The sequence below is a fragment of the Lampris incognitus genome, chromosome 5 (assembly GCF_029633865.1).
Source record: "Lampris incognitus isolate fLamInc1 chromosome 5, fLamInc1.hap2, whole genome shotgun sequence".
Taxonomy (NCBI): Eukaryota; Metazoa; Chordata; class Actinopteri; order Lampriformes; family Lampridae; genus Lampris; species Lampris incognitus.
In genome coordinates this window covers 15629597-15657044 of record NC_079215.1, presented here as the reverse complement: position 1 = coordinate 15657044, position 27448 = coordinate 15629597, and the positions used below count along the sequence as shown (strand labels likewise).

The window sequence follows — 27448 nt, the reverse complement described above, 5'->3', positions numbered from 1 at the left end:
CAGAGGTAACACGGGGATTCGAACCCAAGATCCCTGTGTTGGTAGGCAACGGAATAGACCGCTACGCTACCCGGATGCCCAAATTTCTTAAAGTTTTTGAGGTTGGGTGAGATGTATTTCCAGATTTGTGAAAGCTCCTCACACTTTTATGAGACACAATCAAAATAGGGGAAAAAAAGTCTTGCTGCCCTGTTTCTGGGGGAATAAGACATTATGCCACCTGCGTGTAGTGCCTGTTGAGGGTGTTTTGATCTGATACCACCAGGCCGGGAAAAAAATTCTAAGGGAAATACATGTATTGCCTTTGATTTGATGGCTTCACCCATAAGTCATATTAATTTGACCAGACAATAAAGCAGTTGTGAATATTAAAGCAGTTGTGAATATTAAAGCAGTTATGTACATTACTGTAAAAGTCAACTACCTTGGATCGATCTGTCGTAGTGCATTGTTGTGCCGAGGGTGGTTGTATATTATAATATTCATGAGCGTCATAACCAATTAGCTTCAGCTAGCTGTAACGCTAGCGACCCACGCTTGAAATCGTGTTCACGAGGCAGGTCAGGCTGACAAATAAAACTAGTAGTTTTGGATACCTTTTTTTTTCTTTTCTTCAAGCGGTTACTATGTGTTGAAATTTATGTGGGAGTATTTTAGTTCTTTGAAATAAACAAGTTTAGCACTTAAGCCCAGTAGACTCCCAGTCAATCTGAGTCAATCTGCACTCAGTGCCTATGACCCCACAGTTTACATGTTAGTACCATGTAAACCTATGGCAGATAACTGGCTAGCTCCCGGTGAGGCCATATGCTGCCTCTTTCTTCTCCTCTTCCGTCTGTATCTGACAATTTTATGATAGACTGTATGCTGCTATCCGCAGCTTAAAACTGTCATGTTTTTTAAGAAGTGTTTTAATGGGTTTCTCAAAAGGAGAGGATGACTTTGCAAGTTCCAAGTACATTAACTCAGATGTTGCTGTGAATACGCCGCAATAACTTTTAGCCTGGTTACATTTGTGTCATTGCATTTTACAATCATTTCCATTGTGTCGTGTATCCATGTCAGTTAGAATATTTTCTAATTTATCCCCAACCCCTACATTAGAATAGTAATAGTAATGAAAAACCAGATGTGGAAAAGAAGAAGAGAATTGGTTGGCCTAAAGCAACATACCAGCATTGACAAAAGAAAAAAAGGACAGATGACAACAACATGTAACATTTTTATCACTTGAATAGTTACAAAAAATTTGCAGTATGCAGTGTGGCAACAGTTAGGCTTGCTTGTATTTCTGCATAGGTCTCAAGGCCACAAAATGACAAAGGCACATAAGACAAACTTGAGAAATCGTGAAAATGAGGTCAAGTCAGTCAGATTCAAATAGCTTCAATGTGAAATTGTATGAAATATAATGACACAGTTACCAAGGTCATCCTAAACCTGGTAAAACCACATAGAAATTTTTATTCTGAAGCCCTGTGTCAGGTCAGTAAATACATCAGGTAGAGGACACATTTTTCAACTTGGTAGGGCAAACTTTGCCTTGGTTCATTAATGCATTTAAATACATGCCAACGTCTACTGATAGACTGACAGTTTCAACCCAGAATTGCTCATGTTGTATATTTTCAGCATTTAGCTGGGAAGCTTTTCCAGAGTGAAGAATGAATAGGCTGGTAGTGGATCAGGTTGGCTGTTAAAGAAAAAAAAATGCTGCCATGGAGTAGCAGCTTTTCATCTCCATTGCATTAATTCTAAACACTGGTTGGAGTCATCCCTACCATCTATCTGTCAGTTTAACTTGTTACACTCATAACAAGCATCAGGCTGTGCATCGACCAGCAGGGGTACACGGTCTTCAGCAGAGAATACTGAGTGGTGCCACAGGGTGAAAATATCTAAGACAGTAATTTTGACAATTAAGATGGCGAAACATGTTCCAGCGAGCACTTGATTGAGAAGCATTACTCGTGTATTCTTTCCTATGCAGCAACATTGATGGAAGATCTAAAGGTGAGGTCATTCATGATTTTGCTGTTTTCATATTGTTATAAATCTCTATCTATTTATCATCTACCTATTTTTCTAGCTATATGTAAAAGTTATTACAAATATTGCCATACACACATATATCATCCCATATTCTTTTTTTCCAAGTTACAAATCAGCAATAGAAAGTTTACCAGACAAAACCTTTTACGTTAGCATAATGTTCTAGTATTCTACACATGAAAATATAAATACTGTGTGCTCAAACAAAAAGAAGGTCACTTGTTTTTTTGTTTTTTTTAGAGAAAAGGAAAAATATATTCTATTGCTCTCCAAGGAATATTTAAGTTAACAATATTAAAAACCTCTAAGCATACAGTGTTTCCCACTTGGCCTGGGCATTTAAATAAAATATCTACAGGCTTTGGAGCACATGGTTAATGGTAACAAGCTTTTAATAGGTGCGAACAGTAAACTAATGTTTCGACAGTGCTGAAACTATCACATTATTGTTACTATTAACTTTGTGCTCCACATCTTTTCCTTCATTCATTCTCTCTTTCCTGTCTTTGTGAGGCAAGGGTTTTTAGTCGGCTGATGTTTTTTCTGTATTTTTGTCGACAGGTTTTCTTTCGTCTAGTCCAGGGGCCCTTGGAAAATTAGTCTCACGTAGCCAGTTTCCCCATCCAGCAGCTGGACACAGAAGGGGCAGGTGGCGTGGAAGGTGTGCGTGCCATGGGGCAATAGAGTCTGGCTCCAGTAGGCTGCAGTCTTCTCCGAGCAAACATGGCCACAGGGGACGAAGGCATGGGTGGGTGCAGCGGTGTCCACGTAGAAGGCTGCCTCGCAGCCCAGCCACAGTGGCACGTAAGGGCCGTGTGACCGACACATGGGACACTCACGCTCACGACCCTCCGCCTCCACCTCGCCATTGCGCTGCCCCTCCCAGCCATGGAATCCATGCACATGGCCGCATCGCAGGTACACCCAAGGCTGCTTTTCATCCAGCACCTCCTTACGACGCAAGCTGGGGAAGGCTAGCGTGTTGAAGCCCACTGGGCACTGGGGTCGCCCGGCATTCAGCTCTTGTCGCAGAGCCTCCAGGTGTTTAACAGTCGGGGTGTGCCCTAGGCCCTCAGCTGTGCGCCACAGGAGGGTGGCACCACACAGATCAATCAATGAGCCATCTACCAGCTCCTGAGTCTCTGTGTCCACCTGAAGAAAGACACCGGAAAAGGGTTTGGTATCAATCAATCAATCAGTCAGTCAATCAGTACACTAGCGCCTCCTCTGGTCAGTCAGGGCACCTGTTTAGGGGGGAGGGGGAACTGGGGGGAATAGCGTGACCCTCCCATATGCTACGTCCCCCTGGCAAAACTCATCACTGTCGGGTGAAAAGAAGCGGCTGGTGACTCCACATGTATCGGAGGAGGCATGTGGTAGTCTGCAGCCCTCCTCAGCTCGGCAGAGGGGGTGGAGCAGTGACCGGAATGGCTTGGAAATAAGGGTAATTGGCCAAGTACAATTGGGGAGAAATAGGGGAGAAAAAAAAAACTTTATTCATGAAGTACATTTCAAACTTTAAAAAGCAATGCAGTGCACCAAACATGGGTTCAATTTAAAAGTGAGGGGGGGGAAAGACAAGCATTCAACTATTCAGAGGATAAAAGTATTGTGTGTGTATGTGTGTGTTTGTGTAGAGGGTGAATATGAGTCCTAGTTAGATTAAGGGTCAGCTGCATTACTGTATATGTGTTTGTGAGTCTGCTGAGGGGTAGTGTTTGGGCAGGATATGGACCCGGGTTATGGTAAATAAGGAGTGAATGTTGCAAGACTCTGTGTATGTATGTGTATGCTGAATGTGGATTTGAGGTGAGCTGCCAAAGTATGGGATAAAATACAGGAGAAAGACATTACAGGCTATGGTAAAGTCATAAAAAGATTAAACAAACCAAAAAAAGAGTATATAAATAGTAACAACAATCAAAAGCAACACACAAATGAAAAACTGTCACTAATTATAAATATATAGAGTTCAGGGTCACCCACCAGCTTGCCTCGTTGCTGTGCTGACCGGGTCTCCCTGAGCCTGAAGATGTTACCACAGACAGAGATTTCCCTCCACTGGCCCGGTCTGGAGTCCTGCGTGAAACCGTGATGGGGGTTCATTACAAGAACACCGTTTGTGGTCAGTCCATCCATCTGTCCGTCTGGATTCCTCCACTTAGCAGCCTTTTCCTGCAGAGACAATGGAGGAATATTGAAGTCAAAATATATTCATGTGCATATTTTCTAACGTCACTCATTACTTTAATCATCGTGGATTTTCTACTGTCTCTTTCTACTGAAAATAAAACTCCATAAATGGTAGAATTCTGTTTTTCCCTTGTTCATCTTCTCTCAGACAATCTTTTTTTTCCTGATACTCATGTCATCAGTCATGTTCACATATATACAGCCAATCAGATCAGCTCATCAAAATATGAAACCCCACCCACCCTTACCACCAACCCTTGCCTGTATTTGTAACGCAAAGGTCCCCTCATGAATATCAATCAAGACTAAACCACGCCCCCAAAGGTGTCAAGACAACTGAGTAATTTATAGATATGGAAGGTATGAAAAAACACAATACTAGTCATTAACAAATTAAAAATTTTTTGTTGTATCAAAATTGTGATTCATGACCACATTAAAGTCCCCTTCACATAGCAACGTACCTTCAGTCTCTAAGGCAATAATGTCAAACAGAATTTTGAAAAAACATTTTGTCCAAGGCATTTTTTATAATGGAAAAGTGGACATACATTTTGAGAGTCCAAGAGAATATATTTAAAAAGAACTGGGAAAAATTCGAACATTTATACTGTAAATGAATACCTCATTAAAATATTTGTGTGAATATTGACATACACTACCGTTCAAAAGTTTGGGATCACCCAAACAATTTTGTGTTTTCCATGAAAAGTCACACTTATTCACCACCATATGTTGTGAAATGAATAGAAAATAGAGTCAAGACATTGACAAGGTTAGAAATAATGATTTGTATTTGAAATAAGATTTTTTTTACATCAAACTTTGCTTTCGTCAAAGAATCCTCCATTTGCAGCAATTACAGCATTGCAGACCTTTGGCATTCTAGCTGTTAATTTGTTGAGGTAATCTGGAGAAATTGCACCCCACGCTTCCAGAAGCAGCTCCCACAAGTTGGATTGGTTGGATGGGCACTTCTTTGAGCAGATTGAGTTTCTGGAGCATCACATTTGTGGGGTCAATTAAACGCTCAAAATGGCCAGAAAAAGAGAACTTTCATCTGAAACTCGACAGTCTATTCTTGTTCTTAGAAATGAAGGCTATTCCATGCGAGAAATTGCTAAGAAATTGAAGATTTCCTACACCGGTGTGTACTACTCCCTTCAGAGGACAGCACAAACAGGCTCTAACAGGTACTATTTAATGAAGATGCCAGTTGGGGACCTGTGAGGCGTCTGTTTCTCAAACTAGAGACTCTAATGTACTTATCTTCTCGCTCAGTTGTGCAACGCGGCCTCCCGCTTCTTTTTCTACTCTGGTTAGAGCCTGTTTGTGCTGTCCTCTGAAGGGAGTAGTACACACCGGTGTAGGAAATCTTCAATTTCTTAGCAATTTCTCGCATGGAATAGCCTTCATTTCTAAGAACAAGAATAGACTGTCGAGTTTCAGATGAAAGTTCTCTTTTTCTGGCCATTTTGAGCGTTTAATTGACCCCACAAATGTGATGCTCCAGAAACTCAATCTGCTCAAAGAAGTGCCCATCCAACCAATCCAACTTGTGGGAGCTGCTTCTGGAAGCGTGGGGTGCAATTTCTCCAGATTACCTCAACAAATTAACAGCTAGAATGCCAAAGGTCTGCAATGCTGTAATTGCTGCAAATGGAGGATTCTTTGACGAAAGCAAAGTTTGATGTAAAAAAAATCTTATTTCAAATACAAATCATTATTTCTAACCTTGTCAATGTCTTGACTCTATTTTCTATTCATTTCACAACATATGGTGGTGAATAAGTGTGACTTTTCATGGAAAACACAAAATTGTTTGGGTGATCCCAAACTTTTGAACGGTAGTGTATTTCCAGACAACTATTTATTTATTTATTGGCTTTGGTTTTTTGTTTTATTATTTCTGTCTGTTTGTATATCTTATTGTATTCTTTTTTGTGTTGATGTTGTTGTACTCTTCTGTTTATATTTTTTTGAATACTTAATAAAAACTTAAGTGTGAAAAAAACTGTTGCTGGATGCTTTATTGTGCAGGTTGTGAAGGTTGTTTTCAACCTTTTTAGACATGAAAAGTTATATCTGATAACTTTAAGCCTCTGCACACTGAAGGCTAGCTAGAATCCAATGAAAGGAGGGGACACCATCTTTCATTCACTGGCTACACCTGCCATATGCAAACATGTGTCATGGAGTTCCAGGGGTATGCAGGTTTCCTTTCAAACCAATAGCTACATCAGGTGATAGTAGTGTTTAGTCTGTACTCTCTGGTTTAAAGTGTGACAAGCAATAATATCAGATGGTGTGGTGACTGCCTGGAAGGGGAACATGCACATGGCAGCCTGTGTCTGGCATATAACCACTTTATTCAATCCAGTTTTGTGTTGGAATAGAAGTCTATCTCAGTATGCACTGATAGGCCAAGGAGACACCCTGGACTGATCACCAGTCCATCATAGGACAAACACAGTCCCATTCCTTACAATTTCAAGTCTCCAATTCGCTTAACATACATGTGTTTGGTGCAAAATGGGAACACCCAGAGGAAACCCAGGGAGCCCTACGTTTTCACTGGAAATTAGTGAGAAAATTTGGTATTGCCTGAAGAAATAAATCAAAAAAGAAACCAACAATCAACCGACAAAAAAATTAAAAAAATCAATTGCTCAATTAAGTGACAAGTCCCCTTATAGGGTCTCACTCAAACCATCCTGGTTAGCGTAGCCTACCCCAAGGAAGATGTTCTTGGAGGAGTCAAATCCGGCAGCGTAGATGTGGGCGTTGTAAGGTGGGCTCCTCTGGCACAGGATGCGGCAGGCAAAGCGGGAGATGGTGCTCTGGACAGACTGGTTGTCGCCATGGCTGCTGAGGACTGTGTCCATCACCACAAAGTCAATGGGACTCTCTGTAGAACGTCCAATCTGTTAGAAAAATTTCAACACATTTAGTTGATGCACTTGTCCAAAGACATGATGAGTGAACGAACAGGTTTTTATTTTTTTGCCCAAAAGAAACACTATGTCGGGGCATGCAGGTAGCAAAGCGGTCTATTCCATTGCCTGTCAACACGGGGATCGCCGGTTCGAAACCCCATGTTACCTCCGGCTTGATTGAGCGTCCCTACAGACACAATTGGCCATATCTGCAGGTGGGAAGCCGGATGTGAGTATGTGTTCTGGTCACTGCACTAGCACCTCCTCTGGTCGGTCGGGACACCTGTTCAGCGGGGGGGGCCTGGGGGGAATAGCATGATCCTCCCACATGCTACGTCCCCCTGGCGAAATTCCTCACTGTCAGGTGAAAAGAAGCGGCTGGCAACTCCACATGTATCGAAGGAGGCATGTGGTAGTCTGCAGCCCTCCCCGGCTCGGCAGAGGGGGTGGAGCAGCAACCGGGACGGCTCAGAGAGCGGTGTAATTGGTCAGGTACAATTGGGGAGAAAAAAAAAGGGGGGGTAAATAAATAAATAATACAAAATAAATGCTGTATCTACAAACATACCCCAAAACCATGTCTTCATCCAAACAATATCTGAAAAGTCAAAAAAGTTATGAGGACAGATCCCACCCACTCCCACCACTGTGGGACAAAATACTCCACTTGAAGCGCTTGAAAATACATTCATCATTTTTAACCCCTATGATCCAGTTCAGGGATGCTGTGGACAGCAGGAAATTCCAGCATGAATTGGGCTGAAGGAAGGGAGACACCCTGGACAGGTCACCAGTCCAACACAGCACGCACGGACAGACGGACGGACGGACGGACGGACGGACGGACGGACGGACACACACACACACACACACACACACACACACACACACACCATTTACAATTTTGGACAATTTAGAGGCTACAATTCATCTGACATGTATGTGTGTTTGGACTGTGAGAGGAAGTCCACGTGATCATGGGGAGGACATGTCAACTCAGGGAAGCAAGAGAACCAATGTGTCGCCTATATTTGAATAATTAATTTTGAATTATTCCTCTTAAAAGAGAAGCCCTGTGGCCGAAGACCATACACACCTGGAACATGTCGGTATTGCTGTCATGTGTGTACTCCACCACCACCGTCTGTGCCCTGGACAGGGTGTAGGATATACTATGCTGGTCTTTGTTGCTTATAGCCTGTAGGAACAGAGGGAGGAAAAAACATCCCATCTCATCGATGTCTAACTACTTCTCAAATTACACAACAGATTTTTCTGAAAGTTTTAACCAACAAAAAGCAAGTAAGTTGTTGTTTCATAGATAGCACATTATAACCATAGTTGTCTTTCTTCTTCTCCATCTTCTTCTTATTCTTCTTCTTCTTCATCTTGTACGACTACTCATTCTTATGCTTGTTTGAACCCTAACTCGTTAAATCAGTGTTTATAAGATCAAGCCTTTATTGCTGCAAGTTGTTTTTACAGCTGACATATTTCATTAATACCTGTAACCAGGTAAATTCAGTGTTCAAAATTATTGCCTTACTTGTTGACAGACATTATTGAAAGACAGCACACTGTGCAATGTGCTATACTATTCATACATCAGTATAGTATGTGTAGCTTGCAAAGTATCTGTTTTACTACATTGATTTTAAAAAAAAGTTTTTTCTTTGCACTACTAAAGTCTGCTTGCTGCTTTACAATCCAGTTTTCTTCCTGGGATGAAAAAAATATTCCAGATATTGGCTCATATCACTGATATATTTCGATTAAGCTGTTTAAATGATTATTTCATATCCTACTTCCACATATCCCTGTACATGTTAATCAACAAAATATGTCAGTCGTTCAAATAAAAAGCAAAATTTAGACAGCTAACCACAATATCAAACCGGATGATGGCCTTCTGTTTGCACCCTGGCTAATATAAGCTGTATAACTCAGCTCATCTAGGGTTCTCATTGTTAAGTTTCCTTTATTAATCCCCTTGCGGAAATTCAGTTACTGCAAATTAACCCATCCTAGCTGTGATCTGTGTAGCTAGGAGCAGTGGGCTGCCGCCTTCATGCTACACCCGAGGACCAACTCCAGTTCTTTCCCCATTGCCTTGCTCGGGGCACAGACAGGAGTATTAACCCTAACACGCATGTTTCTTTTGATGGTGGGGGAAACCAGAGCACCAGGAGAAAACCCACCGCAGACACGGGGAGGACATGCAAACTCCACACAGAGTACAACCTGGGATGACCCCAGGATTGGACAACCCTGGGGTTCGAACCCAGGACCTTCTTGCTGTGAGGCGACAGCGCTCACCACTAGCGCTCATTTTAAGGATGTAAATTTATCCAGGCTTTAATAAACTCAAATATTTGAAAACTTGAATGATACCAGCTGAATACGGCGAATGGTCATTAAAACAAACTACCAATAGAAACACCGGAGTCTTTTCGGTTCTTACCTGGGCGGCCTGAGGTGTGTAGGATGTGTGCACCGTGCCGGGTTTCACTCCGTTGGCCTTGGGCCTCCTGTACAGAGCGAAGCGGCTTTTCTGCCTCCCTCTGTCTCCATTGGGCAAGGAGCCGTTGTACCTGTGGAGAGAGAAGGGAAAAGGCTCACCAAATAATCCAATCATGTACCCCCAAGTTTGGTGGGGACTTCATTTTTCAAACTGTCAATGTCACCAGATTCCAGCGTATGCACAATCATTCACACATGCTCAAACAAGCATATCTTTGTTTTTTTTTGTGGATCCCCCCCCCCCTTTTCTCCCCAGTTGTACCCGTCCAATTACCCCATTCTTCTGAGCCGTCCCGGTCGCTGCTCCATGCCCTCTGCCGATCTGGGGAGGGCTGCAGACTACCACACGCCTCCTCCGATACATGAGGAGTCGCCAGTCGTTTCTTTTCACCTGACAGTGAGGAGTTTTGCCAGGGGGACGTAGCACGTGGGAGCATCACACCATTCTCCCTAGTTCCCCCTCCCCCCCGAACAGGCACCCCGACCGATCAGGGGAGACGCTAGTGCAGCAACTAGAACACATACCCCCATCCAGCTTCCCACCTGCAGATTCGGACAATTGTGTCTGTAGGGATGCCCAACCAAGCCGGAGGTAACACAGGGATTTGAACCGGCGATCCCCGTGTTGGTAGGCAATGGAATAGACCGCTATGCCCCCCGGATGCCCCAAGCATATCTTTTTTTTCTTTTATTGTAAATATAATTCACATTCGATAATGTGCTCTCCTCGTGCTAATATTTCTCCACGCACAAGATTTGGGTTGAACTGTTTCTTTACAGACTGGATTTCAAAAGCGGCTTTTAGCCAAAAGGTTTCAAGTTTCAAAATTTGGAGGAAGCTCCACTCCCTGTGTTGATTAAATGAAAAGCCCACAGCGAGGGGTCATGCAGCGTCAGACACGCTCTGTAGCTGGCAAACACGAACTTCCTGTATTTCAGAGGAAATGAGTGCCATCCCCTTTCCCCCAGCAAACTCAGAACTCGTCCCACATTCCGAGTCCGGTCAGTGTGACAAATAAAAGCGGGCCGCGGCTGAAACCGCTTCGCTTTTCATATTGTGTGCGGCTCCTCTGAATTGAAGCTCATGACCGATGTGACTGCAATTTAGGCCGGCAGCTGAGACAATCTAATTTCAGGTCTTGAACACAAGCAAAAAGAAATGTCTGAAGCCATAACAGACTATACGGACTTCCCCGGCATTGCTGTGTGCTGTGGTCACCCTCCTTTGTCTTTGGTGAATGACATTTAATCAGGAAGCCAGCAGCATTCTCCAGTCTTCTCTCCCTGTGGTTAGTGTATAGTCCTCTATAAGTTTTCCTGTATTTAGGGCGAGCCGTGCTGCCCCTAAAAAAAGACTGCCAGACCGAATCCCACGCACAATACACTGCGAGGCATGGAGTAAATCAAAGGTTTTCGTTTAACCTCATGGTTGAAAATACAGCTAGGTTGAGTCCTTGTGGAGTTTTTCCTCATTCGAGTCGAGAGTCTAGGGATGAGGGGGCGTCGCACACTGCGCTGACTGTAAAGCTCTTTGGGACTAGCTTGTGATTTTGGGCTATACAAATGAACTTGACTTCACACACACACACACACACGCACAGGAGCAGAGTAGAATAACAGGCTGTGTGCTCCACACAGCAGCTCCACTGACACTGTTTATTGTCCGGCTCATTCAGATCGACCCGGGGAACAGGCTGTTCCTTCTTTGTCATAATTTAAAGCTGTAGCCGGAAATACGAGGCACATACACTGTAGCTTTTGTCTGTTTAAAACCACCATACTGAATCCACCCGCCTCGAAAACGTCTTAAATATTTGGCCCAATTCCACACGAGGAACCTTGTTGGTGAACTCGTGGATGAAGGTAAAGCACACACAAGCTCGGTTCGAATCCCCGTGTTACTTCCGGCTTGGTCGGGCGTCTCTACAGGCCGTGTCTGCGGGTGGGGAGCCGGATGTGGGTATGTGTCCTGGTTGCTGAACTAGCGCCTTCTCTGGTCGGTGGGAGCACCTGTTGGGGGGTGGGGGGACTGGGGGGAATAGCATGATCCTCCCACGCGCTACATCCCCCTGGTGAAACGCCTCACTGTCAGGTGAAAAGAAGCGGCTGGCGACTCCACATGTATCGGGCGAGGCATGTGGTAGTCTGCGGCCTTCCCCGGATAGGCAGAGGGGGTGGAGCAGCGACCAGGATGGCTCGAAAGAGTTGGGTAATTGGCCAGGTACAATTGGGGAGAAAAAGGGGGGATTGGGTTAGGCTTATTAACCTTCACCCTCTGTGGCCTGTTCCACAGGAAGCTCCGAATCCAGTGGCATCTGGCTGGGTCAATGTTCATATGCAAGAATATGGTAAAGAGTTTGAGTGGGTTGATGGTGTTGAAGGCGGAACTAGTCTATGAGCAGGATGCGTGCGTAGGTGTTTGGTGATTCAAGATGTTGCAGGGCATGGAGCAGGGCTATGCTAACTGCATCCTCAACAGATTGGTCGGCTTGATAGGCAAATTGATATGGGTCCATCATTGGGGAGGCGCAAGATTTCAAGTGTGACAAAATTATGTGCTCAAATGGTTTAAAGGCCACAGATGTTAGGGCAACTGGTCTGAAGTCATTGAGGCAGGTGATCTTTGAGGACTTTGGTTCAGGAATGATGGTAGAGAGTTTGAAGCACTATGGGACTGTACATTGACTTAGAGAAGTGTTAAATATGGTGGAAAATATTGGAGCCAACTGTACAGTGGCTCAACAAAGCAGGACGGATGCTGTCTGGCCCTGCTGCTTTCCTAATGTTCAGCTTCTTGACTGTTGCTCTCACCTCATCCTCCTGGATGCAGAAGGGTGGCATTGGAGTAGGTGTAGGGGGGATGGCTGGTGGAATAGGTTTTTGAAACCTTGCATAAAACTCATTTAATTTATCTGGGAGGTTATGGTCATTATCTGGAGGGGAGCATGGGGGCGTTTTTTGTAATCTGTCATTCCCATAATTTTTTTCCATATTGCTCTGGAGTTACTGGAAGAGAACTGTTGTTCGAGTTTGTGTTTCTTATTGCAGCACGCAATTGATACCTGGCTGCTCTGTATTGATATCTGTTTCCGTTTTTGTATGCCCAGTTCTTTTCTTTGTGTAGGAGGTGTAATTCTTAAATCTCCCTTTACAAAGGACGATATGACTGAAGACATTCAAGAGAAAATCATTAAAAGGTAAATAGAATTTACTAATATATCAATACCATTATATCATAATATTATACACATTTAGACAGACAGACAGACAGAGAGACAGACAAACAGACAGACATAAAGATAGATAGATAGATAGATAGATAGATAGATAGATAGATAGATAGATAGATAGATAGATAGATAGATAGATAGATAGATAGATAGATAGATAGATAGATAGATAGATAGATTTGTTTTGTTTTTTCCTAACATAATGAGTCAGCTTCTCTCAAGTTTGCAGCTTTAGAAATGACTAAAAAAGCTTGATGGAAATGCAGCTAGTATCAAACTTTAACACCTGTTTTACAGAAAGACAGAAGTGACTGCATGGACGAGAAGGTTCGAGGAAAGTCAGACATGAGATTTTGGCCTGAAGCACGAGTTGAGGTGCTCCATAGGACGTAGTCTCACCCTAGCACGATGAGCTCCCCATATTTGACTGCTCCTTTGGTGGAGGCAGAAGAGGAGGAGGAGATCTTCTCCTGGTCCGGGGAGAACATTGGTGTAAGGGGAGAGGTGAGGTCAGACGTTCAACTGCCACCTCCCTCAAACTCTGGCCGTCATTCCAGTCTTTACAGCACACCCAACCTGCCAGTGTAAAAAAAAAAAAAACAGTAAAAAGAAATGCACTGTTTTGATCAAACTATGAATCAGTATTAAGAGACTTAACCCAACTTTATCTCCACATATCGGTCCACATTAATGCTTGCTGTAGGACGGCGCTATTTCTGTTCAGCCGCTCTGTGTGACTGGGGAGTACTGTAGCACAGTCATTAACTTTCCTACTGATGACAAACTACAGAAGTATGGACCACGTAGGCCTGATTCCCAGCATCCAGGATTCAAGTTGAGCTCAGGAACTTTGCTGCATGTCCTTCCTTCTCTCTCTACATCCTTTATCTACCTTCCATCTCTACTGTACTGCCAAAGAAAAGCTAAACTTGCTCCAAAAATCATGTTTGTCTTAAGAAAAGGTTACCAGTAAAATTTCGCAAATCAGTCGTAAACCTAAATGTTTACCGGTGAAGAGGTGGCCCATTGAAAATCATCGCCGCTGCTTTATTTTGAGGTAGCTGGAGACGAGAGAGACTTTAAACTAATGTCAGAAAGAGAGAGAAAGCGATAATTACACAAGTCTAAACAGCAGGAAATAAATGCATGACTGACCATTTCCAGATTAGGCATGGAGAAAATTCAACTTTAACTCAATGACTGCAAGACAATATCGCTTTCTTAAACTGCTTGTCAAACCCCCATGTTGTCATCAGATCAGAACAGAAATAACATAAAATGGATATGTGTGTGTGTGTGTGGGGGGGGGTATACAGTGGGGAAAATAATTATTTGACCCCTTGCTGATTTTGTAGGTTTGCCCACTTACAAAGAATGCAACAGTCTATAATTTTAATCATATATACATTTTAACAGTGAGAGACGAAATCCCAAAGAAAATTCCAGAAAATCATATCATATGAATTTATAAAAATTAATAACCACCTGATTTAGAAAAATAAGTATTTGATCCCCTACCAAACAGCAAGTATTCTGGCTCCCACAAACCAGTTAGTTTTTATTTAAGATGCACCCCCAATCCCAACTAATTACCCACATAAAATACACCTGCATCACCTCGTTACCTGTACAAAAGAAGCCTGTCCACACCCAATCAATCAGATTTCAACATCTCCATCATGGGCAAGACCAAAGAGCTGTCTAAGGACACCAGGGACAAGATTGTAGACCTGCACAAGGCTGGGATGGGCTACAAGAGAATTGGAAAGCATCTTTGAGAGAAAGTAACAACTGTCGGTGCAGTTATCAGGAAATGGAAGGAACACCACACCACCGCCAACCTCCCTCGGTCTGGGGCTCCACGCAAGATCTCGCCTCTTGGGGTGTCCCTGATCATGCGAACGGTGAGGAATCATCCCAGAACCACAAGGGGGGAACTGGTTAATGACCTGAAGGCATCTGGGACCACAGTTACAAAGCAAACGGTTAGTAACACACTACGCCGTCATGGATTAAAATCCTGCAGTGCACGCAAGGTCCCACTGCTCAAGAAGGCACATGTACAGGCCCATCTTAAGTTCGCCAATGAACACCTGGACGACTCAGAAGAGGCCTGGAAGAAGGTGATGTGGTCGGATGAGACCAAAATAGAACTTTTCGGGCTCAACTCAACTCGCCGTGGTTGGAGGGTGAAGAACACGGAGTACAACCCAAAGAACACCATCCCCACCGTCAAGCATGGGGGTGGCAACATCATGCTTTGGGGGTGATTTTCAGCCAAGGGGACAGGACAACTCCATCACATTGAGGGGAGGATGGACGGGGCCATGTACCATGGAATTCTGGACCAACACCTCCTTCCCTCAGTGAGAGCACTGAAGATGGGTCGTGGATGGGTGTTCCAACACTATAACGACCCAGAGCACACCGCCAAAGCAACCAAAGAGTGGCTGAAGAAGAAGCACATCAAGCTTCTGGAATGGCCTAGCCAGTCTCCAGACCTGAATCCAATCGAAAATCTTTGGAGGGAGCTTAAAATTCGGGTGCCATGCGACAGCCTTGAAACCTGAACAATTTGGAGCTTGTCTGCAGGGAGGAGTGGGCCAACATCCCTGCCGAAATGTGCACAAACCTTGTCAGAAACTATAAAAACCGTTTGACATCTGTGCTGGCCAATAATGGCTTTTCTACTAAATATTAACATAGTGTTTGTCCAGGGGTTCAAATATTTATTTTGGACCAAAAATATGCAAATAAATTCATAAAATTCATACAACGTCTTATTCCACTTTTTTTGGTCCTATTCTGTCTCTCACTGTTAAAATGAACCTACGCTTAAAATTGTAGACTGTTGCACTCTTTGTAAGTGGGCAAACTTACAAAATCAGCAAGGGGTCAAATAATTATTTTCCCCACTGTATATTCCCCCAATAGCTGCATTAACTCTCATTTAGAAGGTTATTGTTGATCAAATTTCCTCAGCCATCCATCCATTATCCAAACCGCTTATCCTGCTCTCAGGGTCGCGGGGATGCTGGAGCCTATCCCAGCAGTCACTGGGGCGGCAGGCGGGGAGACACCCTGGACAGGCCGCCAGTCCATCACAAATTGTCTCATCTGACTGTTATTTTGATGTATGGAACAAAAGCCACAGCCCACACTGTTGTGACCAAATGACTAAGACTGCGGTCCATCGACAGGTTTTTAATGCAAATTTTTGTTTTCTATGCAAATTATGCAAGTTTTTGAGTTTCAAAGTAAAAAACCTTGAAATGGAACGTAACGAATAAAATCCCCAAAATTCCCAAGTTTTCACACCTGCTCAACGTGGATAAACTTTTGGTTCACTAAAAAGAAATGCAACAATTTGCAATGGAAATGCAATTGCCGAATTAATAAAAAAAATCAGCTGTCTATTCATGTTAACTAGTCCATATTTTTCGTGAAAGTGGAAGTATAGATATGTGATGTAGGACACCTAGGCCTATGTTCAGGGTTTTATTTGCTTAACCAAATTTTATGGAAATGTACCATGATTTGCATGATGTTATATGACATCTAATTATTCATTTGAAGTCTGTTTCAAATTTGGATGGAAACATGTGGCCTTGGTACCCCCCAGCCATCCCCAAGGAATCACACGGTTAATGTTTACTGTGCTGGTCCTGAATAGGGGCAGTTAGTGACTGGGGACAGAGATACATTCAGTCACTGAAACTGTATGATGGTGGAGAGAACGAGCGCTCCAGACAAGATGGGTGATTTCTAAAGTGACTTCACTCCTCTGCAACAAGGATGCTTTTGTACCTCCGACTCCCTCCATTCCCTCGCGTGACAAAGCCATCGTCACCGTGCCTGCTGGGGTCTGACTGCCGGGATGAATCACAGCGAACAGACCAGAGGACAGAGAAAGGGAACTGGGAGATTCCATGTCGAGCCCTCAATCGGTCACAAAAAGACGCAAAAGCAGAGGATGAAGAAAAGATTTAAAGGGAGAGAGTCACTCTGGTGGCTAGACATATACCATGTAGGCTCAGGTCCAAGCACAGCATCCAGGGTTCAACTCTGGCGGGCGACCCATGCTGCAGCTCTACTTTCTCCATCCCATCCTTCCTGTCAATTCTGGCTATCCTAGCTAACGGAATCTCAACTGCCCAAAAATGATCTTTAAAAGAGAAGAAGAGGAAAGTAGAGTTCAGCATGGAGAGAAGGCCACCCGTAAGAAAATATTTGGGAAGCCATTCCATACATGGTAGGTGATTCCTGTAGTCACTATCGAAGCAGAAATTTTCAGGGATCAGGAACACTTTATTTGTCATTTCACTTCATGTACTTGCGTACATGTACTTGCGTACATGAAGTGAAACAAAACATTGTTTCCCCCAGCCCACAGCAGTGCAGTGCAACACAAAGACAAAAACACATATTGAAAAACTACAAGAACTGATATATCCAAACTAGAACACATATATCCAAACAAGAACACATATATCCAAACTAAGAACTAGAATACATATATCCAAACTAAGAACACATATAGTATCTAAACTAAGAACACATATATCCAAACTAGAACACATATATCCAAACTAAGAACTAGCATACATAGTATATCCAAACTAAGAACACGTAAAGTATCTAAACTAAGAACACATATCCAAACTAAACACATATATCCAAACTAAGCAACAAAAAAAATCACTGCCCAAGAGAATGAATGCTAGCCAGGATGACTGTTGGAACTGCCGGTCTGCATGGGCTAGCAGTTAGCTTAGCCTGCCCCACTTCCACATCCTGTCAGACCACCTTCGGTGTTTCCTCTTCGGGCGCAGCTCCGGGCAGGGCCGTGGTCCTTGGGCCCACCGGATGCAGCAGACCAGGCTCCCTCAGCCGATCCAATGCCAGCTCTCCCAGCCAGACACCTTCGACACACCTCCTAGCATGCCACACGATGACACTAAAAACACAGTCAACGCTAGGCGAGGCCGCCGCCAGACCACCCTCAGTGTTATCGGAACTGCCCGTCTGCATGGGCTAGCAGTTAGCTTAGCCTGCCTCGCATCCGCGTCCTGTCAGACCAGCCTCGGTGTTTCCTCTTTGGGCATAGCTCCAGGCAGGGCTGTGGTCCTTGGGCCCACAGGATGCAGTAGACCAGGCTCTCTCAGCCGATCCAGCGCAAGCTCTCCCAGCCATTAAAGGAAGGCACAAACTTAGACGCAGACATGAACAAAGACACTGCATGGACGGTGCTGGGTGAGGCCACCACAAACATGAGTTCGCGCCGCCATCTTCCCACACCAGAAGCGCTCATTTTATTACCAACATGATGGTAGAACATGATAAGTTGGTTTACGCTACTTTTGCAGGTAACAAGACCAAGTCAGCTGTTGTAACAGCAATAAATATTTGGTGAATTTCAGAAGGAACTAGTTGCCTACACCAGTCATTTACAGGGAAGTCTATCGATATCATTGAAACAATACGTCCTCTCTCCAAACTAGACTGGGAAAAATGTGCTGGCAGATAATTGCTACACTTTGTTCTTCAGCTGCAACCATACTGTAGGCCACGCTGTGTGAGTTTTTGTGATGTAAACTGCTTCTTAAGATGTTGAATAGTGCTTACCCGAAACCAGGTTCATATCTTGCCCAAACATCACACATCATCAGCACATTCACATGCACACTTACATACATGCACTTTGCCCGTACCCCAACCCAGGCTTGCATTCACCTTCACATACAAGTACAAGTAACCACATGCACACACACAAACCCACAATATTTATGTTATGTGTAAGCAAATGTTTGACAGCTACTTTGTTTCTCACTCCTGAATAGCACACTTGCAGAGCGAAAAGCACTTGGATGTGCTATTCAAATAAATGTAAATAATTTCCTTAAGCATCAAAGACTGACATATTCATGTAGAGGTGATACAGCGACTTGGGAGTCTGCTATCTATGGTGTGGTAGGTTGTGCATTCTGCCTTTCACTGCATATCAGATCCTGATACCCCATTTGGTTGTACTTGAAGTTGTTAATATGTCTCTCCACCAATGGCATCACGATCAATATGCTTGGGATTTTCGGCGGAAAATGTCACCACAGACACACATTTGTATTTCTCCATAGTACTGCACATGCAAAGGCTGATAGGCTGAATCATCACTGTGTCACCTCGTATGGTGAAAGACAGTAATTTAATGGAGATTTATTAAAGTGAGATTGTTGGAGTTTGCCACTTTAAAAAAACCTTTTTTTAATTTCCTTATTCAGCAATAGAAAACGAATACGTCTTAACAGAGGTGTCACCAGAGGTCATGGGTGTTATATTACCTTAATTAAATGAAATGGGTCACATAGCATTTAGCGGTGGTCTCACGGGGAGCTGGGTAAGAGATTATCAAGGGAGGGTCAAAGTCTGCTTCAAACACAACACCTCAATAACAGCCATTCATAAAACTGGAAGTCTTCTTGTTAATAAACTTACGGACTTATGTTTGAGTAGCCCAAAAAGCTCCCCCGAAGAGAGTGAGAGCAAGAAACGATAAGAAAACATTTTTTTCCACATTATTTTTTGAGAATTTTGTTGGTCGGAGGCAACGGGAACACAGTGCAGCTAAGCCTGGCAGTTAGGAGCCCTGCTGCTTAACCTGTATGTGTGCAGAGGATTAACCATGCACATAAAACTTACAAAAGACCTGGTACAAGAAACCAGGAATTAAAGTTAAAAGTTCTGATTCTGTTCATCCTATCTAATGATCAGTAAAAAGCCTCAGATCTCAGTTTCTGTGTCTGTGTTGTGCTAAGATGCATCTGGGTTAAAGAAGAAGGAAGGCATTTGTTGGAGTTTTTTTTTTTTTTGTTTTAACCAATTTTTCACACTTTGTTTTCCAGAAGTGTGTTGTTCAGTTATACCCTGCTTGGGTAAAACTGGTACAACCAGTCTACTACTGTCGGTATCTGGGAGCCGACCACTACAACTGCAATCTACTAGTGTTTGTCATTGGGAGCAGACCAGTACAACCACAGCCTACTAGCGTTGGTCATTGGGAGCAGACCAGTACAACCACAGCCTACTAGCGTTGGTCTCTGGGAGCCGACCAGTACAACCACAGTCTACTAGCAGGGGCGGAGCGTGGGTCTCAGCACAAAGGGGGCGGAGCTTCTCGATGAGCCCTTGTGACAGTCATTTTAAAATTCAAAAACTGTAAACTAGCGGACATCTCATCCTATCCAGCAAACAACACAAATGGTCACTTATTGAGCCAAGCAGCCTACATGTCTAAGAACGAATAGAAAAGCCATCATTAGCCGACTTTACGAGTGTGTCACTGAATGCGTCGGAGTCCCGAGACCCGGTGCGTTCACGGACGCTCGTAAACTCGGCAACAGAGCTCCAAATGGGGCCCCCCGACCTTGTGGGCCCTGGGGCGACTGCCCCCATGCCCCCACTCTGGCTCCGCCACAGTCTACTAGTGTTGGTCATTGGGAGCCGACCAGTACAACCACATCAAAGGTTGAATCCGTTCATCTGGATACAACGTTTATTGACAGATATGTTTCATCACTTAACTAAGTGACATCTTCAGTTTAAACTGACAGCAGGTATCCCCACCCCTTATATATACAATACAGTACAATGCAATACAACACAACACAACACAACACAACACAACACAACACAGCACAACACAATACAATACAATACAATACAATCCAGATGAACTGATTCAACCTTCCTGGTTTTCTTACCTGGATTATTGAGCATGCATCAAGACAGTGCAACCACAGTGTACTATTGTTGGTCGCTGAGAGCTGACCAGTACAACAACAGTCTACTAGTGTCAGTCATTGGGAGCTGACCAGTACAACCACTGTCTCTCTACTAGTATTGGTCACTGACAGCTGACCAGTACAACCACAGTCTACTAGCGTGAGGTCGGCCATTGGGAGCCGACAAGTACAACCCCTGTCTATTAGTTTTGGTCATTATGAGCCGACCAGTCTAACAGTCTACTAGTGTTGGTCATTGGGAGTGGACCAGTACAACCACCATCTGTTAGTGTTGGTCATTATGAGCTCACCAGTACAACAACAGTCTACTAGTGTTGGTCGCTGAGAGCTGACCAGTACAACCACCATCTATTAGTGTTGGTCGCTGAGAGCTGACCAGTACAATCACAGTCTACTAGTAGTGTTGGTCATTGGGAGCTGACCAGAACAACCAGTCTTCTACTGTCTTAACAGATGCTGAGTGAGGGCAAATCATAACTCATTTGCTTGTTCAGGGTTTCAAACCAGTCATACACTCCAGTCACATGTCTGCCTTTTCTGACGTTTGGATAACCAATGACTTCAGCAAAAACTGGCAACCTAAGGGAGGGCTTTGCAAATGTGTGTGTTGGCATGTTTAGCAATGGCACTGAACAGGAAATAACCAAACGCACCACGCAGATGGAAAAGTCAAAAGAATGTGGAACGGAAAAGAAAAAAGTTATACCATTCTCCGGGGACAGTTTCAATGTGACATATCACTACTGCAAGATATATCAGTTTCATTATCAGATTTTATAAAGAGCTGAGTCTTTACATCATTTAACTCAGTATGTGTGAAGAGCTTGTTTTTTGACATAGTTTCACTTGTTTCATGAGTGAGAGAGCACAAATGAAAATATCACAAAATAAAACAATCATACCAAGATGTCACCTGAGCGTCATCTGAATTGAAAGAAGTCTCAAAACATGAAATAAAATTGTCTCTTTCCACCAACAGATGGGTAGACCTTTACAATGAGACATACTTTAAAAAAAGGTTTGTAAATGGTTACCAGTTAGTTTATTAATGTTAGTCCTATCAATGCATTATAACTTCTCACAACTAATTTATGACCTACTAATTAAGAGATCGGAGGAAAGTTGATAAGAAAAAGGTAGTCAAACCACTAATCAATACCTAATTTTAACCACGATGACTGCTGGGATAGGCTCCAGCATCTCCGCGACCCAGAGAGCAGGATAAGCGGTTTGGATAATGGTTGGATAGATCTGTAGTTGCCATCATTAATGCGTGAAAATTGACTTTTGCATATGAATACTTTCAGGTTGAGTTACCTGGATACCACTCTCTGAGAAAGTGAATCAGCAGTCCTCACTGGTCACGTGGTTTCTGAAAGGATGTCTACGGAGACTCTCTCATGTTGATAAAATGTGGGCTCCAAAGCTGTTAACCCAAAAATCTTGTTATCAATGTGTTATAACATGTTATTACTGATTTATAACGCATTCATAAATGACTTGTTCGTTCTTGTGAGGAAAATATGAGCTGTGTGCTTAATATCCAAATGTTAGTTAAATGTTATGATGCTATTGACTTATAAACCTAACCTATATTCCAGTCGTGATTAAACCCCCCCCCCTATTGCCAACCCCTTCGCCAGCCGGTCCGCAAGAATATTGTCAATATTAAACCAGTCTGCTTTGCAAAAAAGGTTTGGGGACCTATGAATTAAAGAATAAAGAGACTGAAATACTGTAACGTTAGACAATCTATCGTGACTTGTCTAGCAAATCTCATTGCTACTGATTATGGCCACATCAGTATTCTCATCCTGCTGGACCTCTCTACAGCCTTCAACACTATTTCCCACACCATTCTCAATCACGTATCTGAATACCTAGGCCTCACTAGTGTAGCTCTCTCCTGGTGCCAGTCATATCTCGCCAACAGGTAACAGTTTGTCACCATCAGATACTCCAATTCCACCATAGCCCCAGTCAACCAAGGTGTGCCACAAGGCTCCGTGCTTGGACCCCTCCTCTTTACCATTTACATGCTCCCTTTGGTCAGATCATCTTGCCACCACAGTTTATGTTTCCATTGCTATGCTGATGACATGCAGCTTTATCTCAGCATTAGACCATCCTCTCAGCACCCCCCCCCCCACAATCCCTTGTCAACTGCCTCCATCAAATAAAATCTGGACGTTATCAAATTTACTCAAGCTAAATAGCAATAAGACTGAGCTCATGGTTGTGGCTCCCAAGGCGCTGCTCCGGAAGTTTGGAGATCTTCTCCTCGACGTGGATGGCTGCTCCATCTGCCCATACCTAGAAGTCGGCAATCTTGGTGTCATTCTGGACTCCACCCTCTCATTTCAGTCACACATCAAATCCAACACCAAATCTGCTTTATTTCACCTAAAAAGCATCGCCAGATTCTGGCCACTACTCTCAGACTCTGTGGCAGAAACCCTCATCAATACTTTCATCACCTCCCGTCTGGATTATTGCAATAGAGTCCTGCCTGGGGTACCTACCAAAGCCCTAGACTGGCTTCAGTATGTGCAGAATTCAGCTGCCAGGGTGCTCACCCACACCAAGCCGTGGCAACACATCAATCCCACCCTTGTCCACCTTCACTGGCTCCCAGTCAAATCCCGCATTTCCTATAAAATCCTCCTCCTCCTCACCTATAAATCCCTCCATGCCCTTACTCCCCAGTACCTATCAGACCCCTTCAACCCCTATATTCCATCTCGGAATCTGCAGTCCACAGACACAGGCTTGTTTTCCCTCCCCCACACCAGCCTGCGGACTTTTGGGGGGATAGAGCCTTTAGTGTGGCAGCCTCCACCCTTTGGAACTCTATTCCAGCAGAAATCCGTAACGCTGCGTCTTTGGACAATATCAAAAGACTACTGAAAACCTACTTTTTTACTAAGGCCTATGGTCTGTAGTATTTTGATTTTTGTTCTTATCTAGTGTAAAGCATCCTTGGGTTCCTTGAAAGGCGCTGTACAAAACTAAGTTGTTGCTGTAGCAACGTCATGCATGAGTCATAATTATCAGAAAACCCCTTGTAACTCCCTTTAATGTGAGTTGTTGTTTCTGCAGCATAATGTCTTTAAAAGTTATTGTGCAAATACCTTGTAACCATAAAAAAACAATAACACATGGACATTCCTGTCAGTACAATACAAGCTTTATCATTTATCTTTTCAAAATCAAAGAGCATGCCCTGACAATCATTCTCTAAGACAACATGTTGCCCTTTTCAAATGGGGGACACTTCATTCATTTTGGAATAAAACTCTTCTCTTTTCAGTCTAAGGAAATATGTCCACGTTCTATTACGCAGATAAATATCATGTCATTTTATGTTTTCTTCATTTCATTTTTAACAAGGTTTAAATTTCTATTTTATTACTTATTTACTTACACCGCTCCACTAATACCCCCCCCCAACCTCATTCACACCTCCCAACTCTTTCTCTCCTTATGGAGACGGTGATTTAGTACTCAACTACTTCAGCCTCTCTCACTCTCTGGGTCTCTGTCAGACAGTCCATTGGTTGTTTGGTTTGTGCAATAATTCAATTCATGGTGCAATAATTTATTGTCAAGTCAATTTTATTTGTACAGCCCAATATCACAAATGCAATAATTCATAGTGTGTACTTTGAATATAGGGTATATAGTGTGTATTTATTCATAGCATGTATTTTTATATAGGGTGTATAGTGAGCATTTATTCATAGTGTGTATTCTTATATAGGGTGTATAGTGTGCATTTATTTATAGTGTGTATTTTTATTTAGTGTGTATATGCCCGAATTCGCTACAATACATAGTGTACAACCACAGATGTGTCGACTCGCTAGCCTGTTGGCTAATGGGTCAGACCCTTTGGTCGACTGATTGGCGTGGTTGCTCGTGGTGCAGGGAACCCAGGTTCGATCCTGCCTGCCCCCCGAATTCGTGCTACATTTGGTGGCAGCAGTGGGATCAAGCCTGGGGGGTTCCCCGCGCTACGGGCGACTGCGTTGGCCGGTCGACTGGGGGGTCCGACCCGTTAGCCAAGTCTACACATCTGTGGTCGTGCACTGTTTTATATATAATATTATTATATTATATGATATCATATGATATGTGTGTGCCCTGTGATGGCCTGGCGGCCCGTCCAGGGTGTCTCCCCGCCAGCCGCCCAATGACTGCTGGGATAGGCTCCAGCATCCCCGCGACCCTGAGAGCAGGAGAAGCGGTTTGGATAATGGAATGGAATGGATGGTGTATCTGCCATTTTAATCTTTCTTTCTTTGCCTGTTTTCCTTGTTAAAAGCTGACTCAGTCAGTTTCGCACCAGAATTCCAGTGCAGCCATACTGTGGTGTACCAGTGCAAATGGCAATAAAATCTCTTGAGTCTTTTATCATTACCTTCTTTTTACCTGTGCACTTTCACAAAATGTAAAGTGCACTGTATTGCATGTTGATGTAAAAATGTGATATATGAATAGAGTTTGACTGATTAATCAATGGATTGATTATAGAATGTCTATGCCTATAGTTTGCTATTTGGATACTGGTTGGGTATCATATCTATACATGTAGATGGTATTTCAATAACATATTTTGTAGTCCTCCGGTGACTGACGATAACACAGCAACAACACTCATTAGCAATAGGCTATAATTAAGCTTATGAAATGGCAAGATTTTGATCAGATCAAACGATTAGCTGTTTTTTTGAACAGGGATCTTTTCATCTGAGGTAAAAATGCTGCGTTGCCTGTTTTTCAGCTCACCGTACCTCTGAACTGACTGTAATACGATCTCTCAAAGCTTTATTCAGTTTTGAACGTGAGGAAATCGCTTCGACCTCTTTTGTTTTCATTCCTTCATCAGGCCCTGAAATAAACACCCATCCCTTCAGCCTTTTTCCTCGCCACAGCACGCTTATTCTCGATGCTCGTATGCAAATGTACCATTATACAGCAGGGAAACAAACTCATTTTGACAACTAAGAAGTTTTTTTTTTCTCCATCCTTGTCCTGTCAATCATTTTTGAAGAGTAAGTTGTTTTCAAACACCGGAAGGGCCCCATTTCGTTCAGGAAGAGACAACTTAACATCCCATAACATAATATGTGACTTTGCTGTTCAGTACGGCCGATAGACTGTTCAGGGATGGACGCTGGACATGTTTAGACGTCAAATAACGTCAAAGGTCAAGTGACAGCAAATTCTACCAATACACCCCCCGAAGTTTGTGTAGTATGGATGTCCTATGTGGGTGCAGCTTGACGGGCTAAAACAACGAAGCAGCTCCAGCTGGACTACCACGAACGGACAGTTCAGACAAACGGGCCCAATTTTAAGGAGGACAAAGGAGGCACTCAGTGGCCAGATGCTCCTGGGACATCATGCATGCAAACCATTTCATGTTGCCGGAACAATACCCCCACCCCCGTGTGTGTGTGTGTGTGTGTGTGTGTGTGTGTGTGTGTGTGTGTGCGTGTGCGTGCGCGTGCGCGTGCGTTAAACCAACACCATGCACGGGACGACTCTATTGTCTGCACAGCAAGTATACTTTAGACACGCATCTCAGAGTGTTGTGAAGAAACGTGCTCAGCTGTTACAATAAAGTGAAATGTCAGCGTTACACAGCGATAAATATAAACGGGAGAACTTGCGGAATTAACAAACAAAAAAAATGAAGACTTTTGTGAGCTGAGAAAAGTACTAAAAGAGCATAGACTTGGCCGGCAAGGTTTAAAATGATATGAAAAAGACTGTCTGCTTCGCAGCGCAGTCGGACAGGGATAAAAACCAAACAAACGGTGCCATTTGCAGACCGTCGCCTCTTTGGGAATAACGTGTAACAGAGAATTATTCTTACCTAATGTCCGTAATGTAACATTGTGACTTTTCCCACTGCCAACTCCGACGCTGTTAGCTAAAGGGACTCAAAAGAAATGGTCTTGGCGATAGTTTGGCAATAGCTAACTCTGGTATCAACTGGGATTTTACCAGTCGGACAACTGGTCGGCATGCGACACGGTGGTTTGTCGCCCCCCCCCCAAAACACACGCATGAGCTCCCTCGCGCTCTCACACGCGTTACGCCGTAACCTGACCCTTCCTGGCGCGGTGCTCCCTGGGAGTTGTAGTTTTATTCGCCGGAGGCGCGTGCGAAGTTGAGGTCAGTGGGTGAACTTTCGGCAGGTCGCAGGTGATTAGAGGGCTTTGCTAGGTTTAAGTCGAGCGCGGATGTCGAGTCGACTCGTTTAGCTAGATTGTCTCATACTGTAGATTACACTGGACAACGAAGATTTTGCTTCCTGGACACCTTTGGGTGAATTTTATGGATTTTGGGCCGCTGACCACCAAAATCCATCCATTACCCAAGCCGCTTATCCCAACCGGGGTCGCGGGATGCTGGAGCCTCTCCCAGCAGTCATTGGACAGGCCGCCAATCCATCACAGGGCCCACACACACACACACACACACACACACACACACACACACACACACACCTAGGGACAATTTAGTACGGCCGATTCACCTGAGTCCTGACCTACATGTCTTTGGACTGTGGGAGGAAACCGGAGCACCCGGAGAAAACCCAGCAGACACGGGGAGAACATGCAAACTTCACACAGAGGACGACCCAGGATGACCCCCAAGGCTGGAGTACCCCGGGACTCGAACTCAGGACCTTCTTGCTGTGAGGTGA

The 27448-nt window shown here is 43.8% G+C and overlaps 1 protein-coding gene across 2 annotated transcripts; it reads right to left on the bottom strand.

Moving 5' to 3' along the window:
* Nucleotides 1–1237: 1237 nt before the first annotated feature.
* LOC130112578 (E3 ubiquitin-protein ligase pellino homolog 1-like) lies at nt 1238–26785 on the bottom strand. 2 transcript variants are annotated; one of them, XM_056280010.1, is made up of 7 exons: nt 26612–26785; nt 13331–13507; nt 9643–9772; nt 8278–8379; nt 6978–7169; nt 4039–4227; nt 1238–3204 (listed from the first exon to the last, which is right to left on the bottom strand). In XM_056280010.1, the coding sequence occupies exons 2-7, from the start codon at nt 13417–13419 to the stop codon at nt 2626–2628; spliced, it is 1281 nt and encodes a 426-aa protein (XP_056135985.1). In that variant the 5' UTR covers nt 13420–13507; nt 26612–26785; the 3' UTR covers nt 1238–2625. The 2 variants fall into 2 exon arrangements, with proteins under 2 accessions (XP_056135985.1, XP_056135983.1); XM_056280008.1 differs by lacking the exon at nt 26612–26785 and adding an exon at nt 22048–22158.
* Nucleotides 26786–27448: the final 663 nt, after the last annotated feature.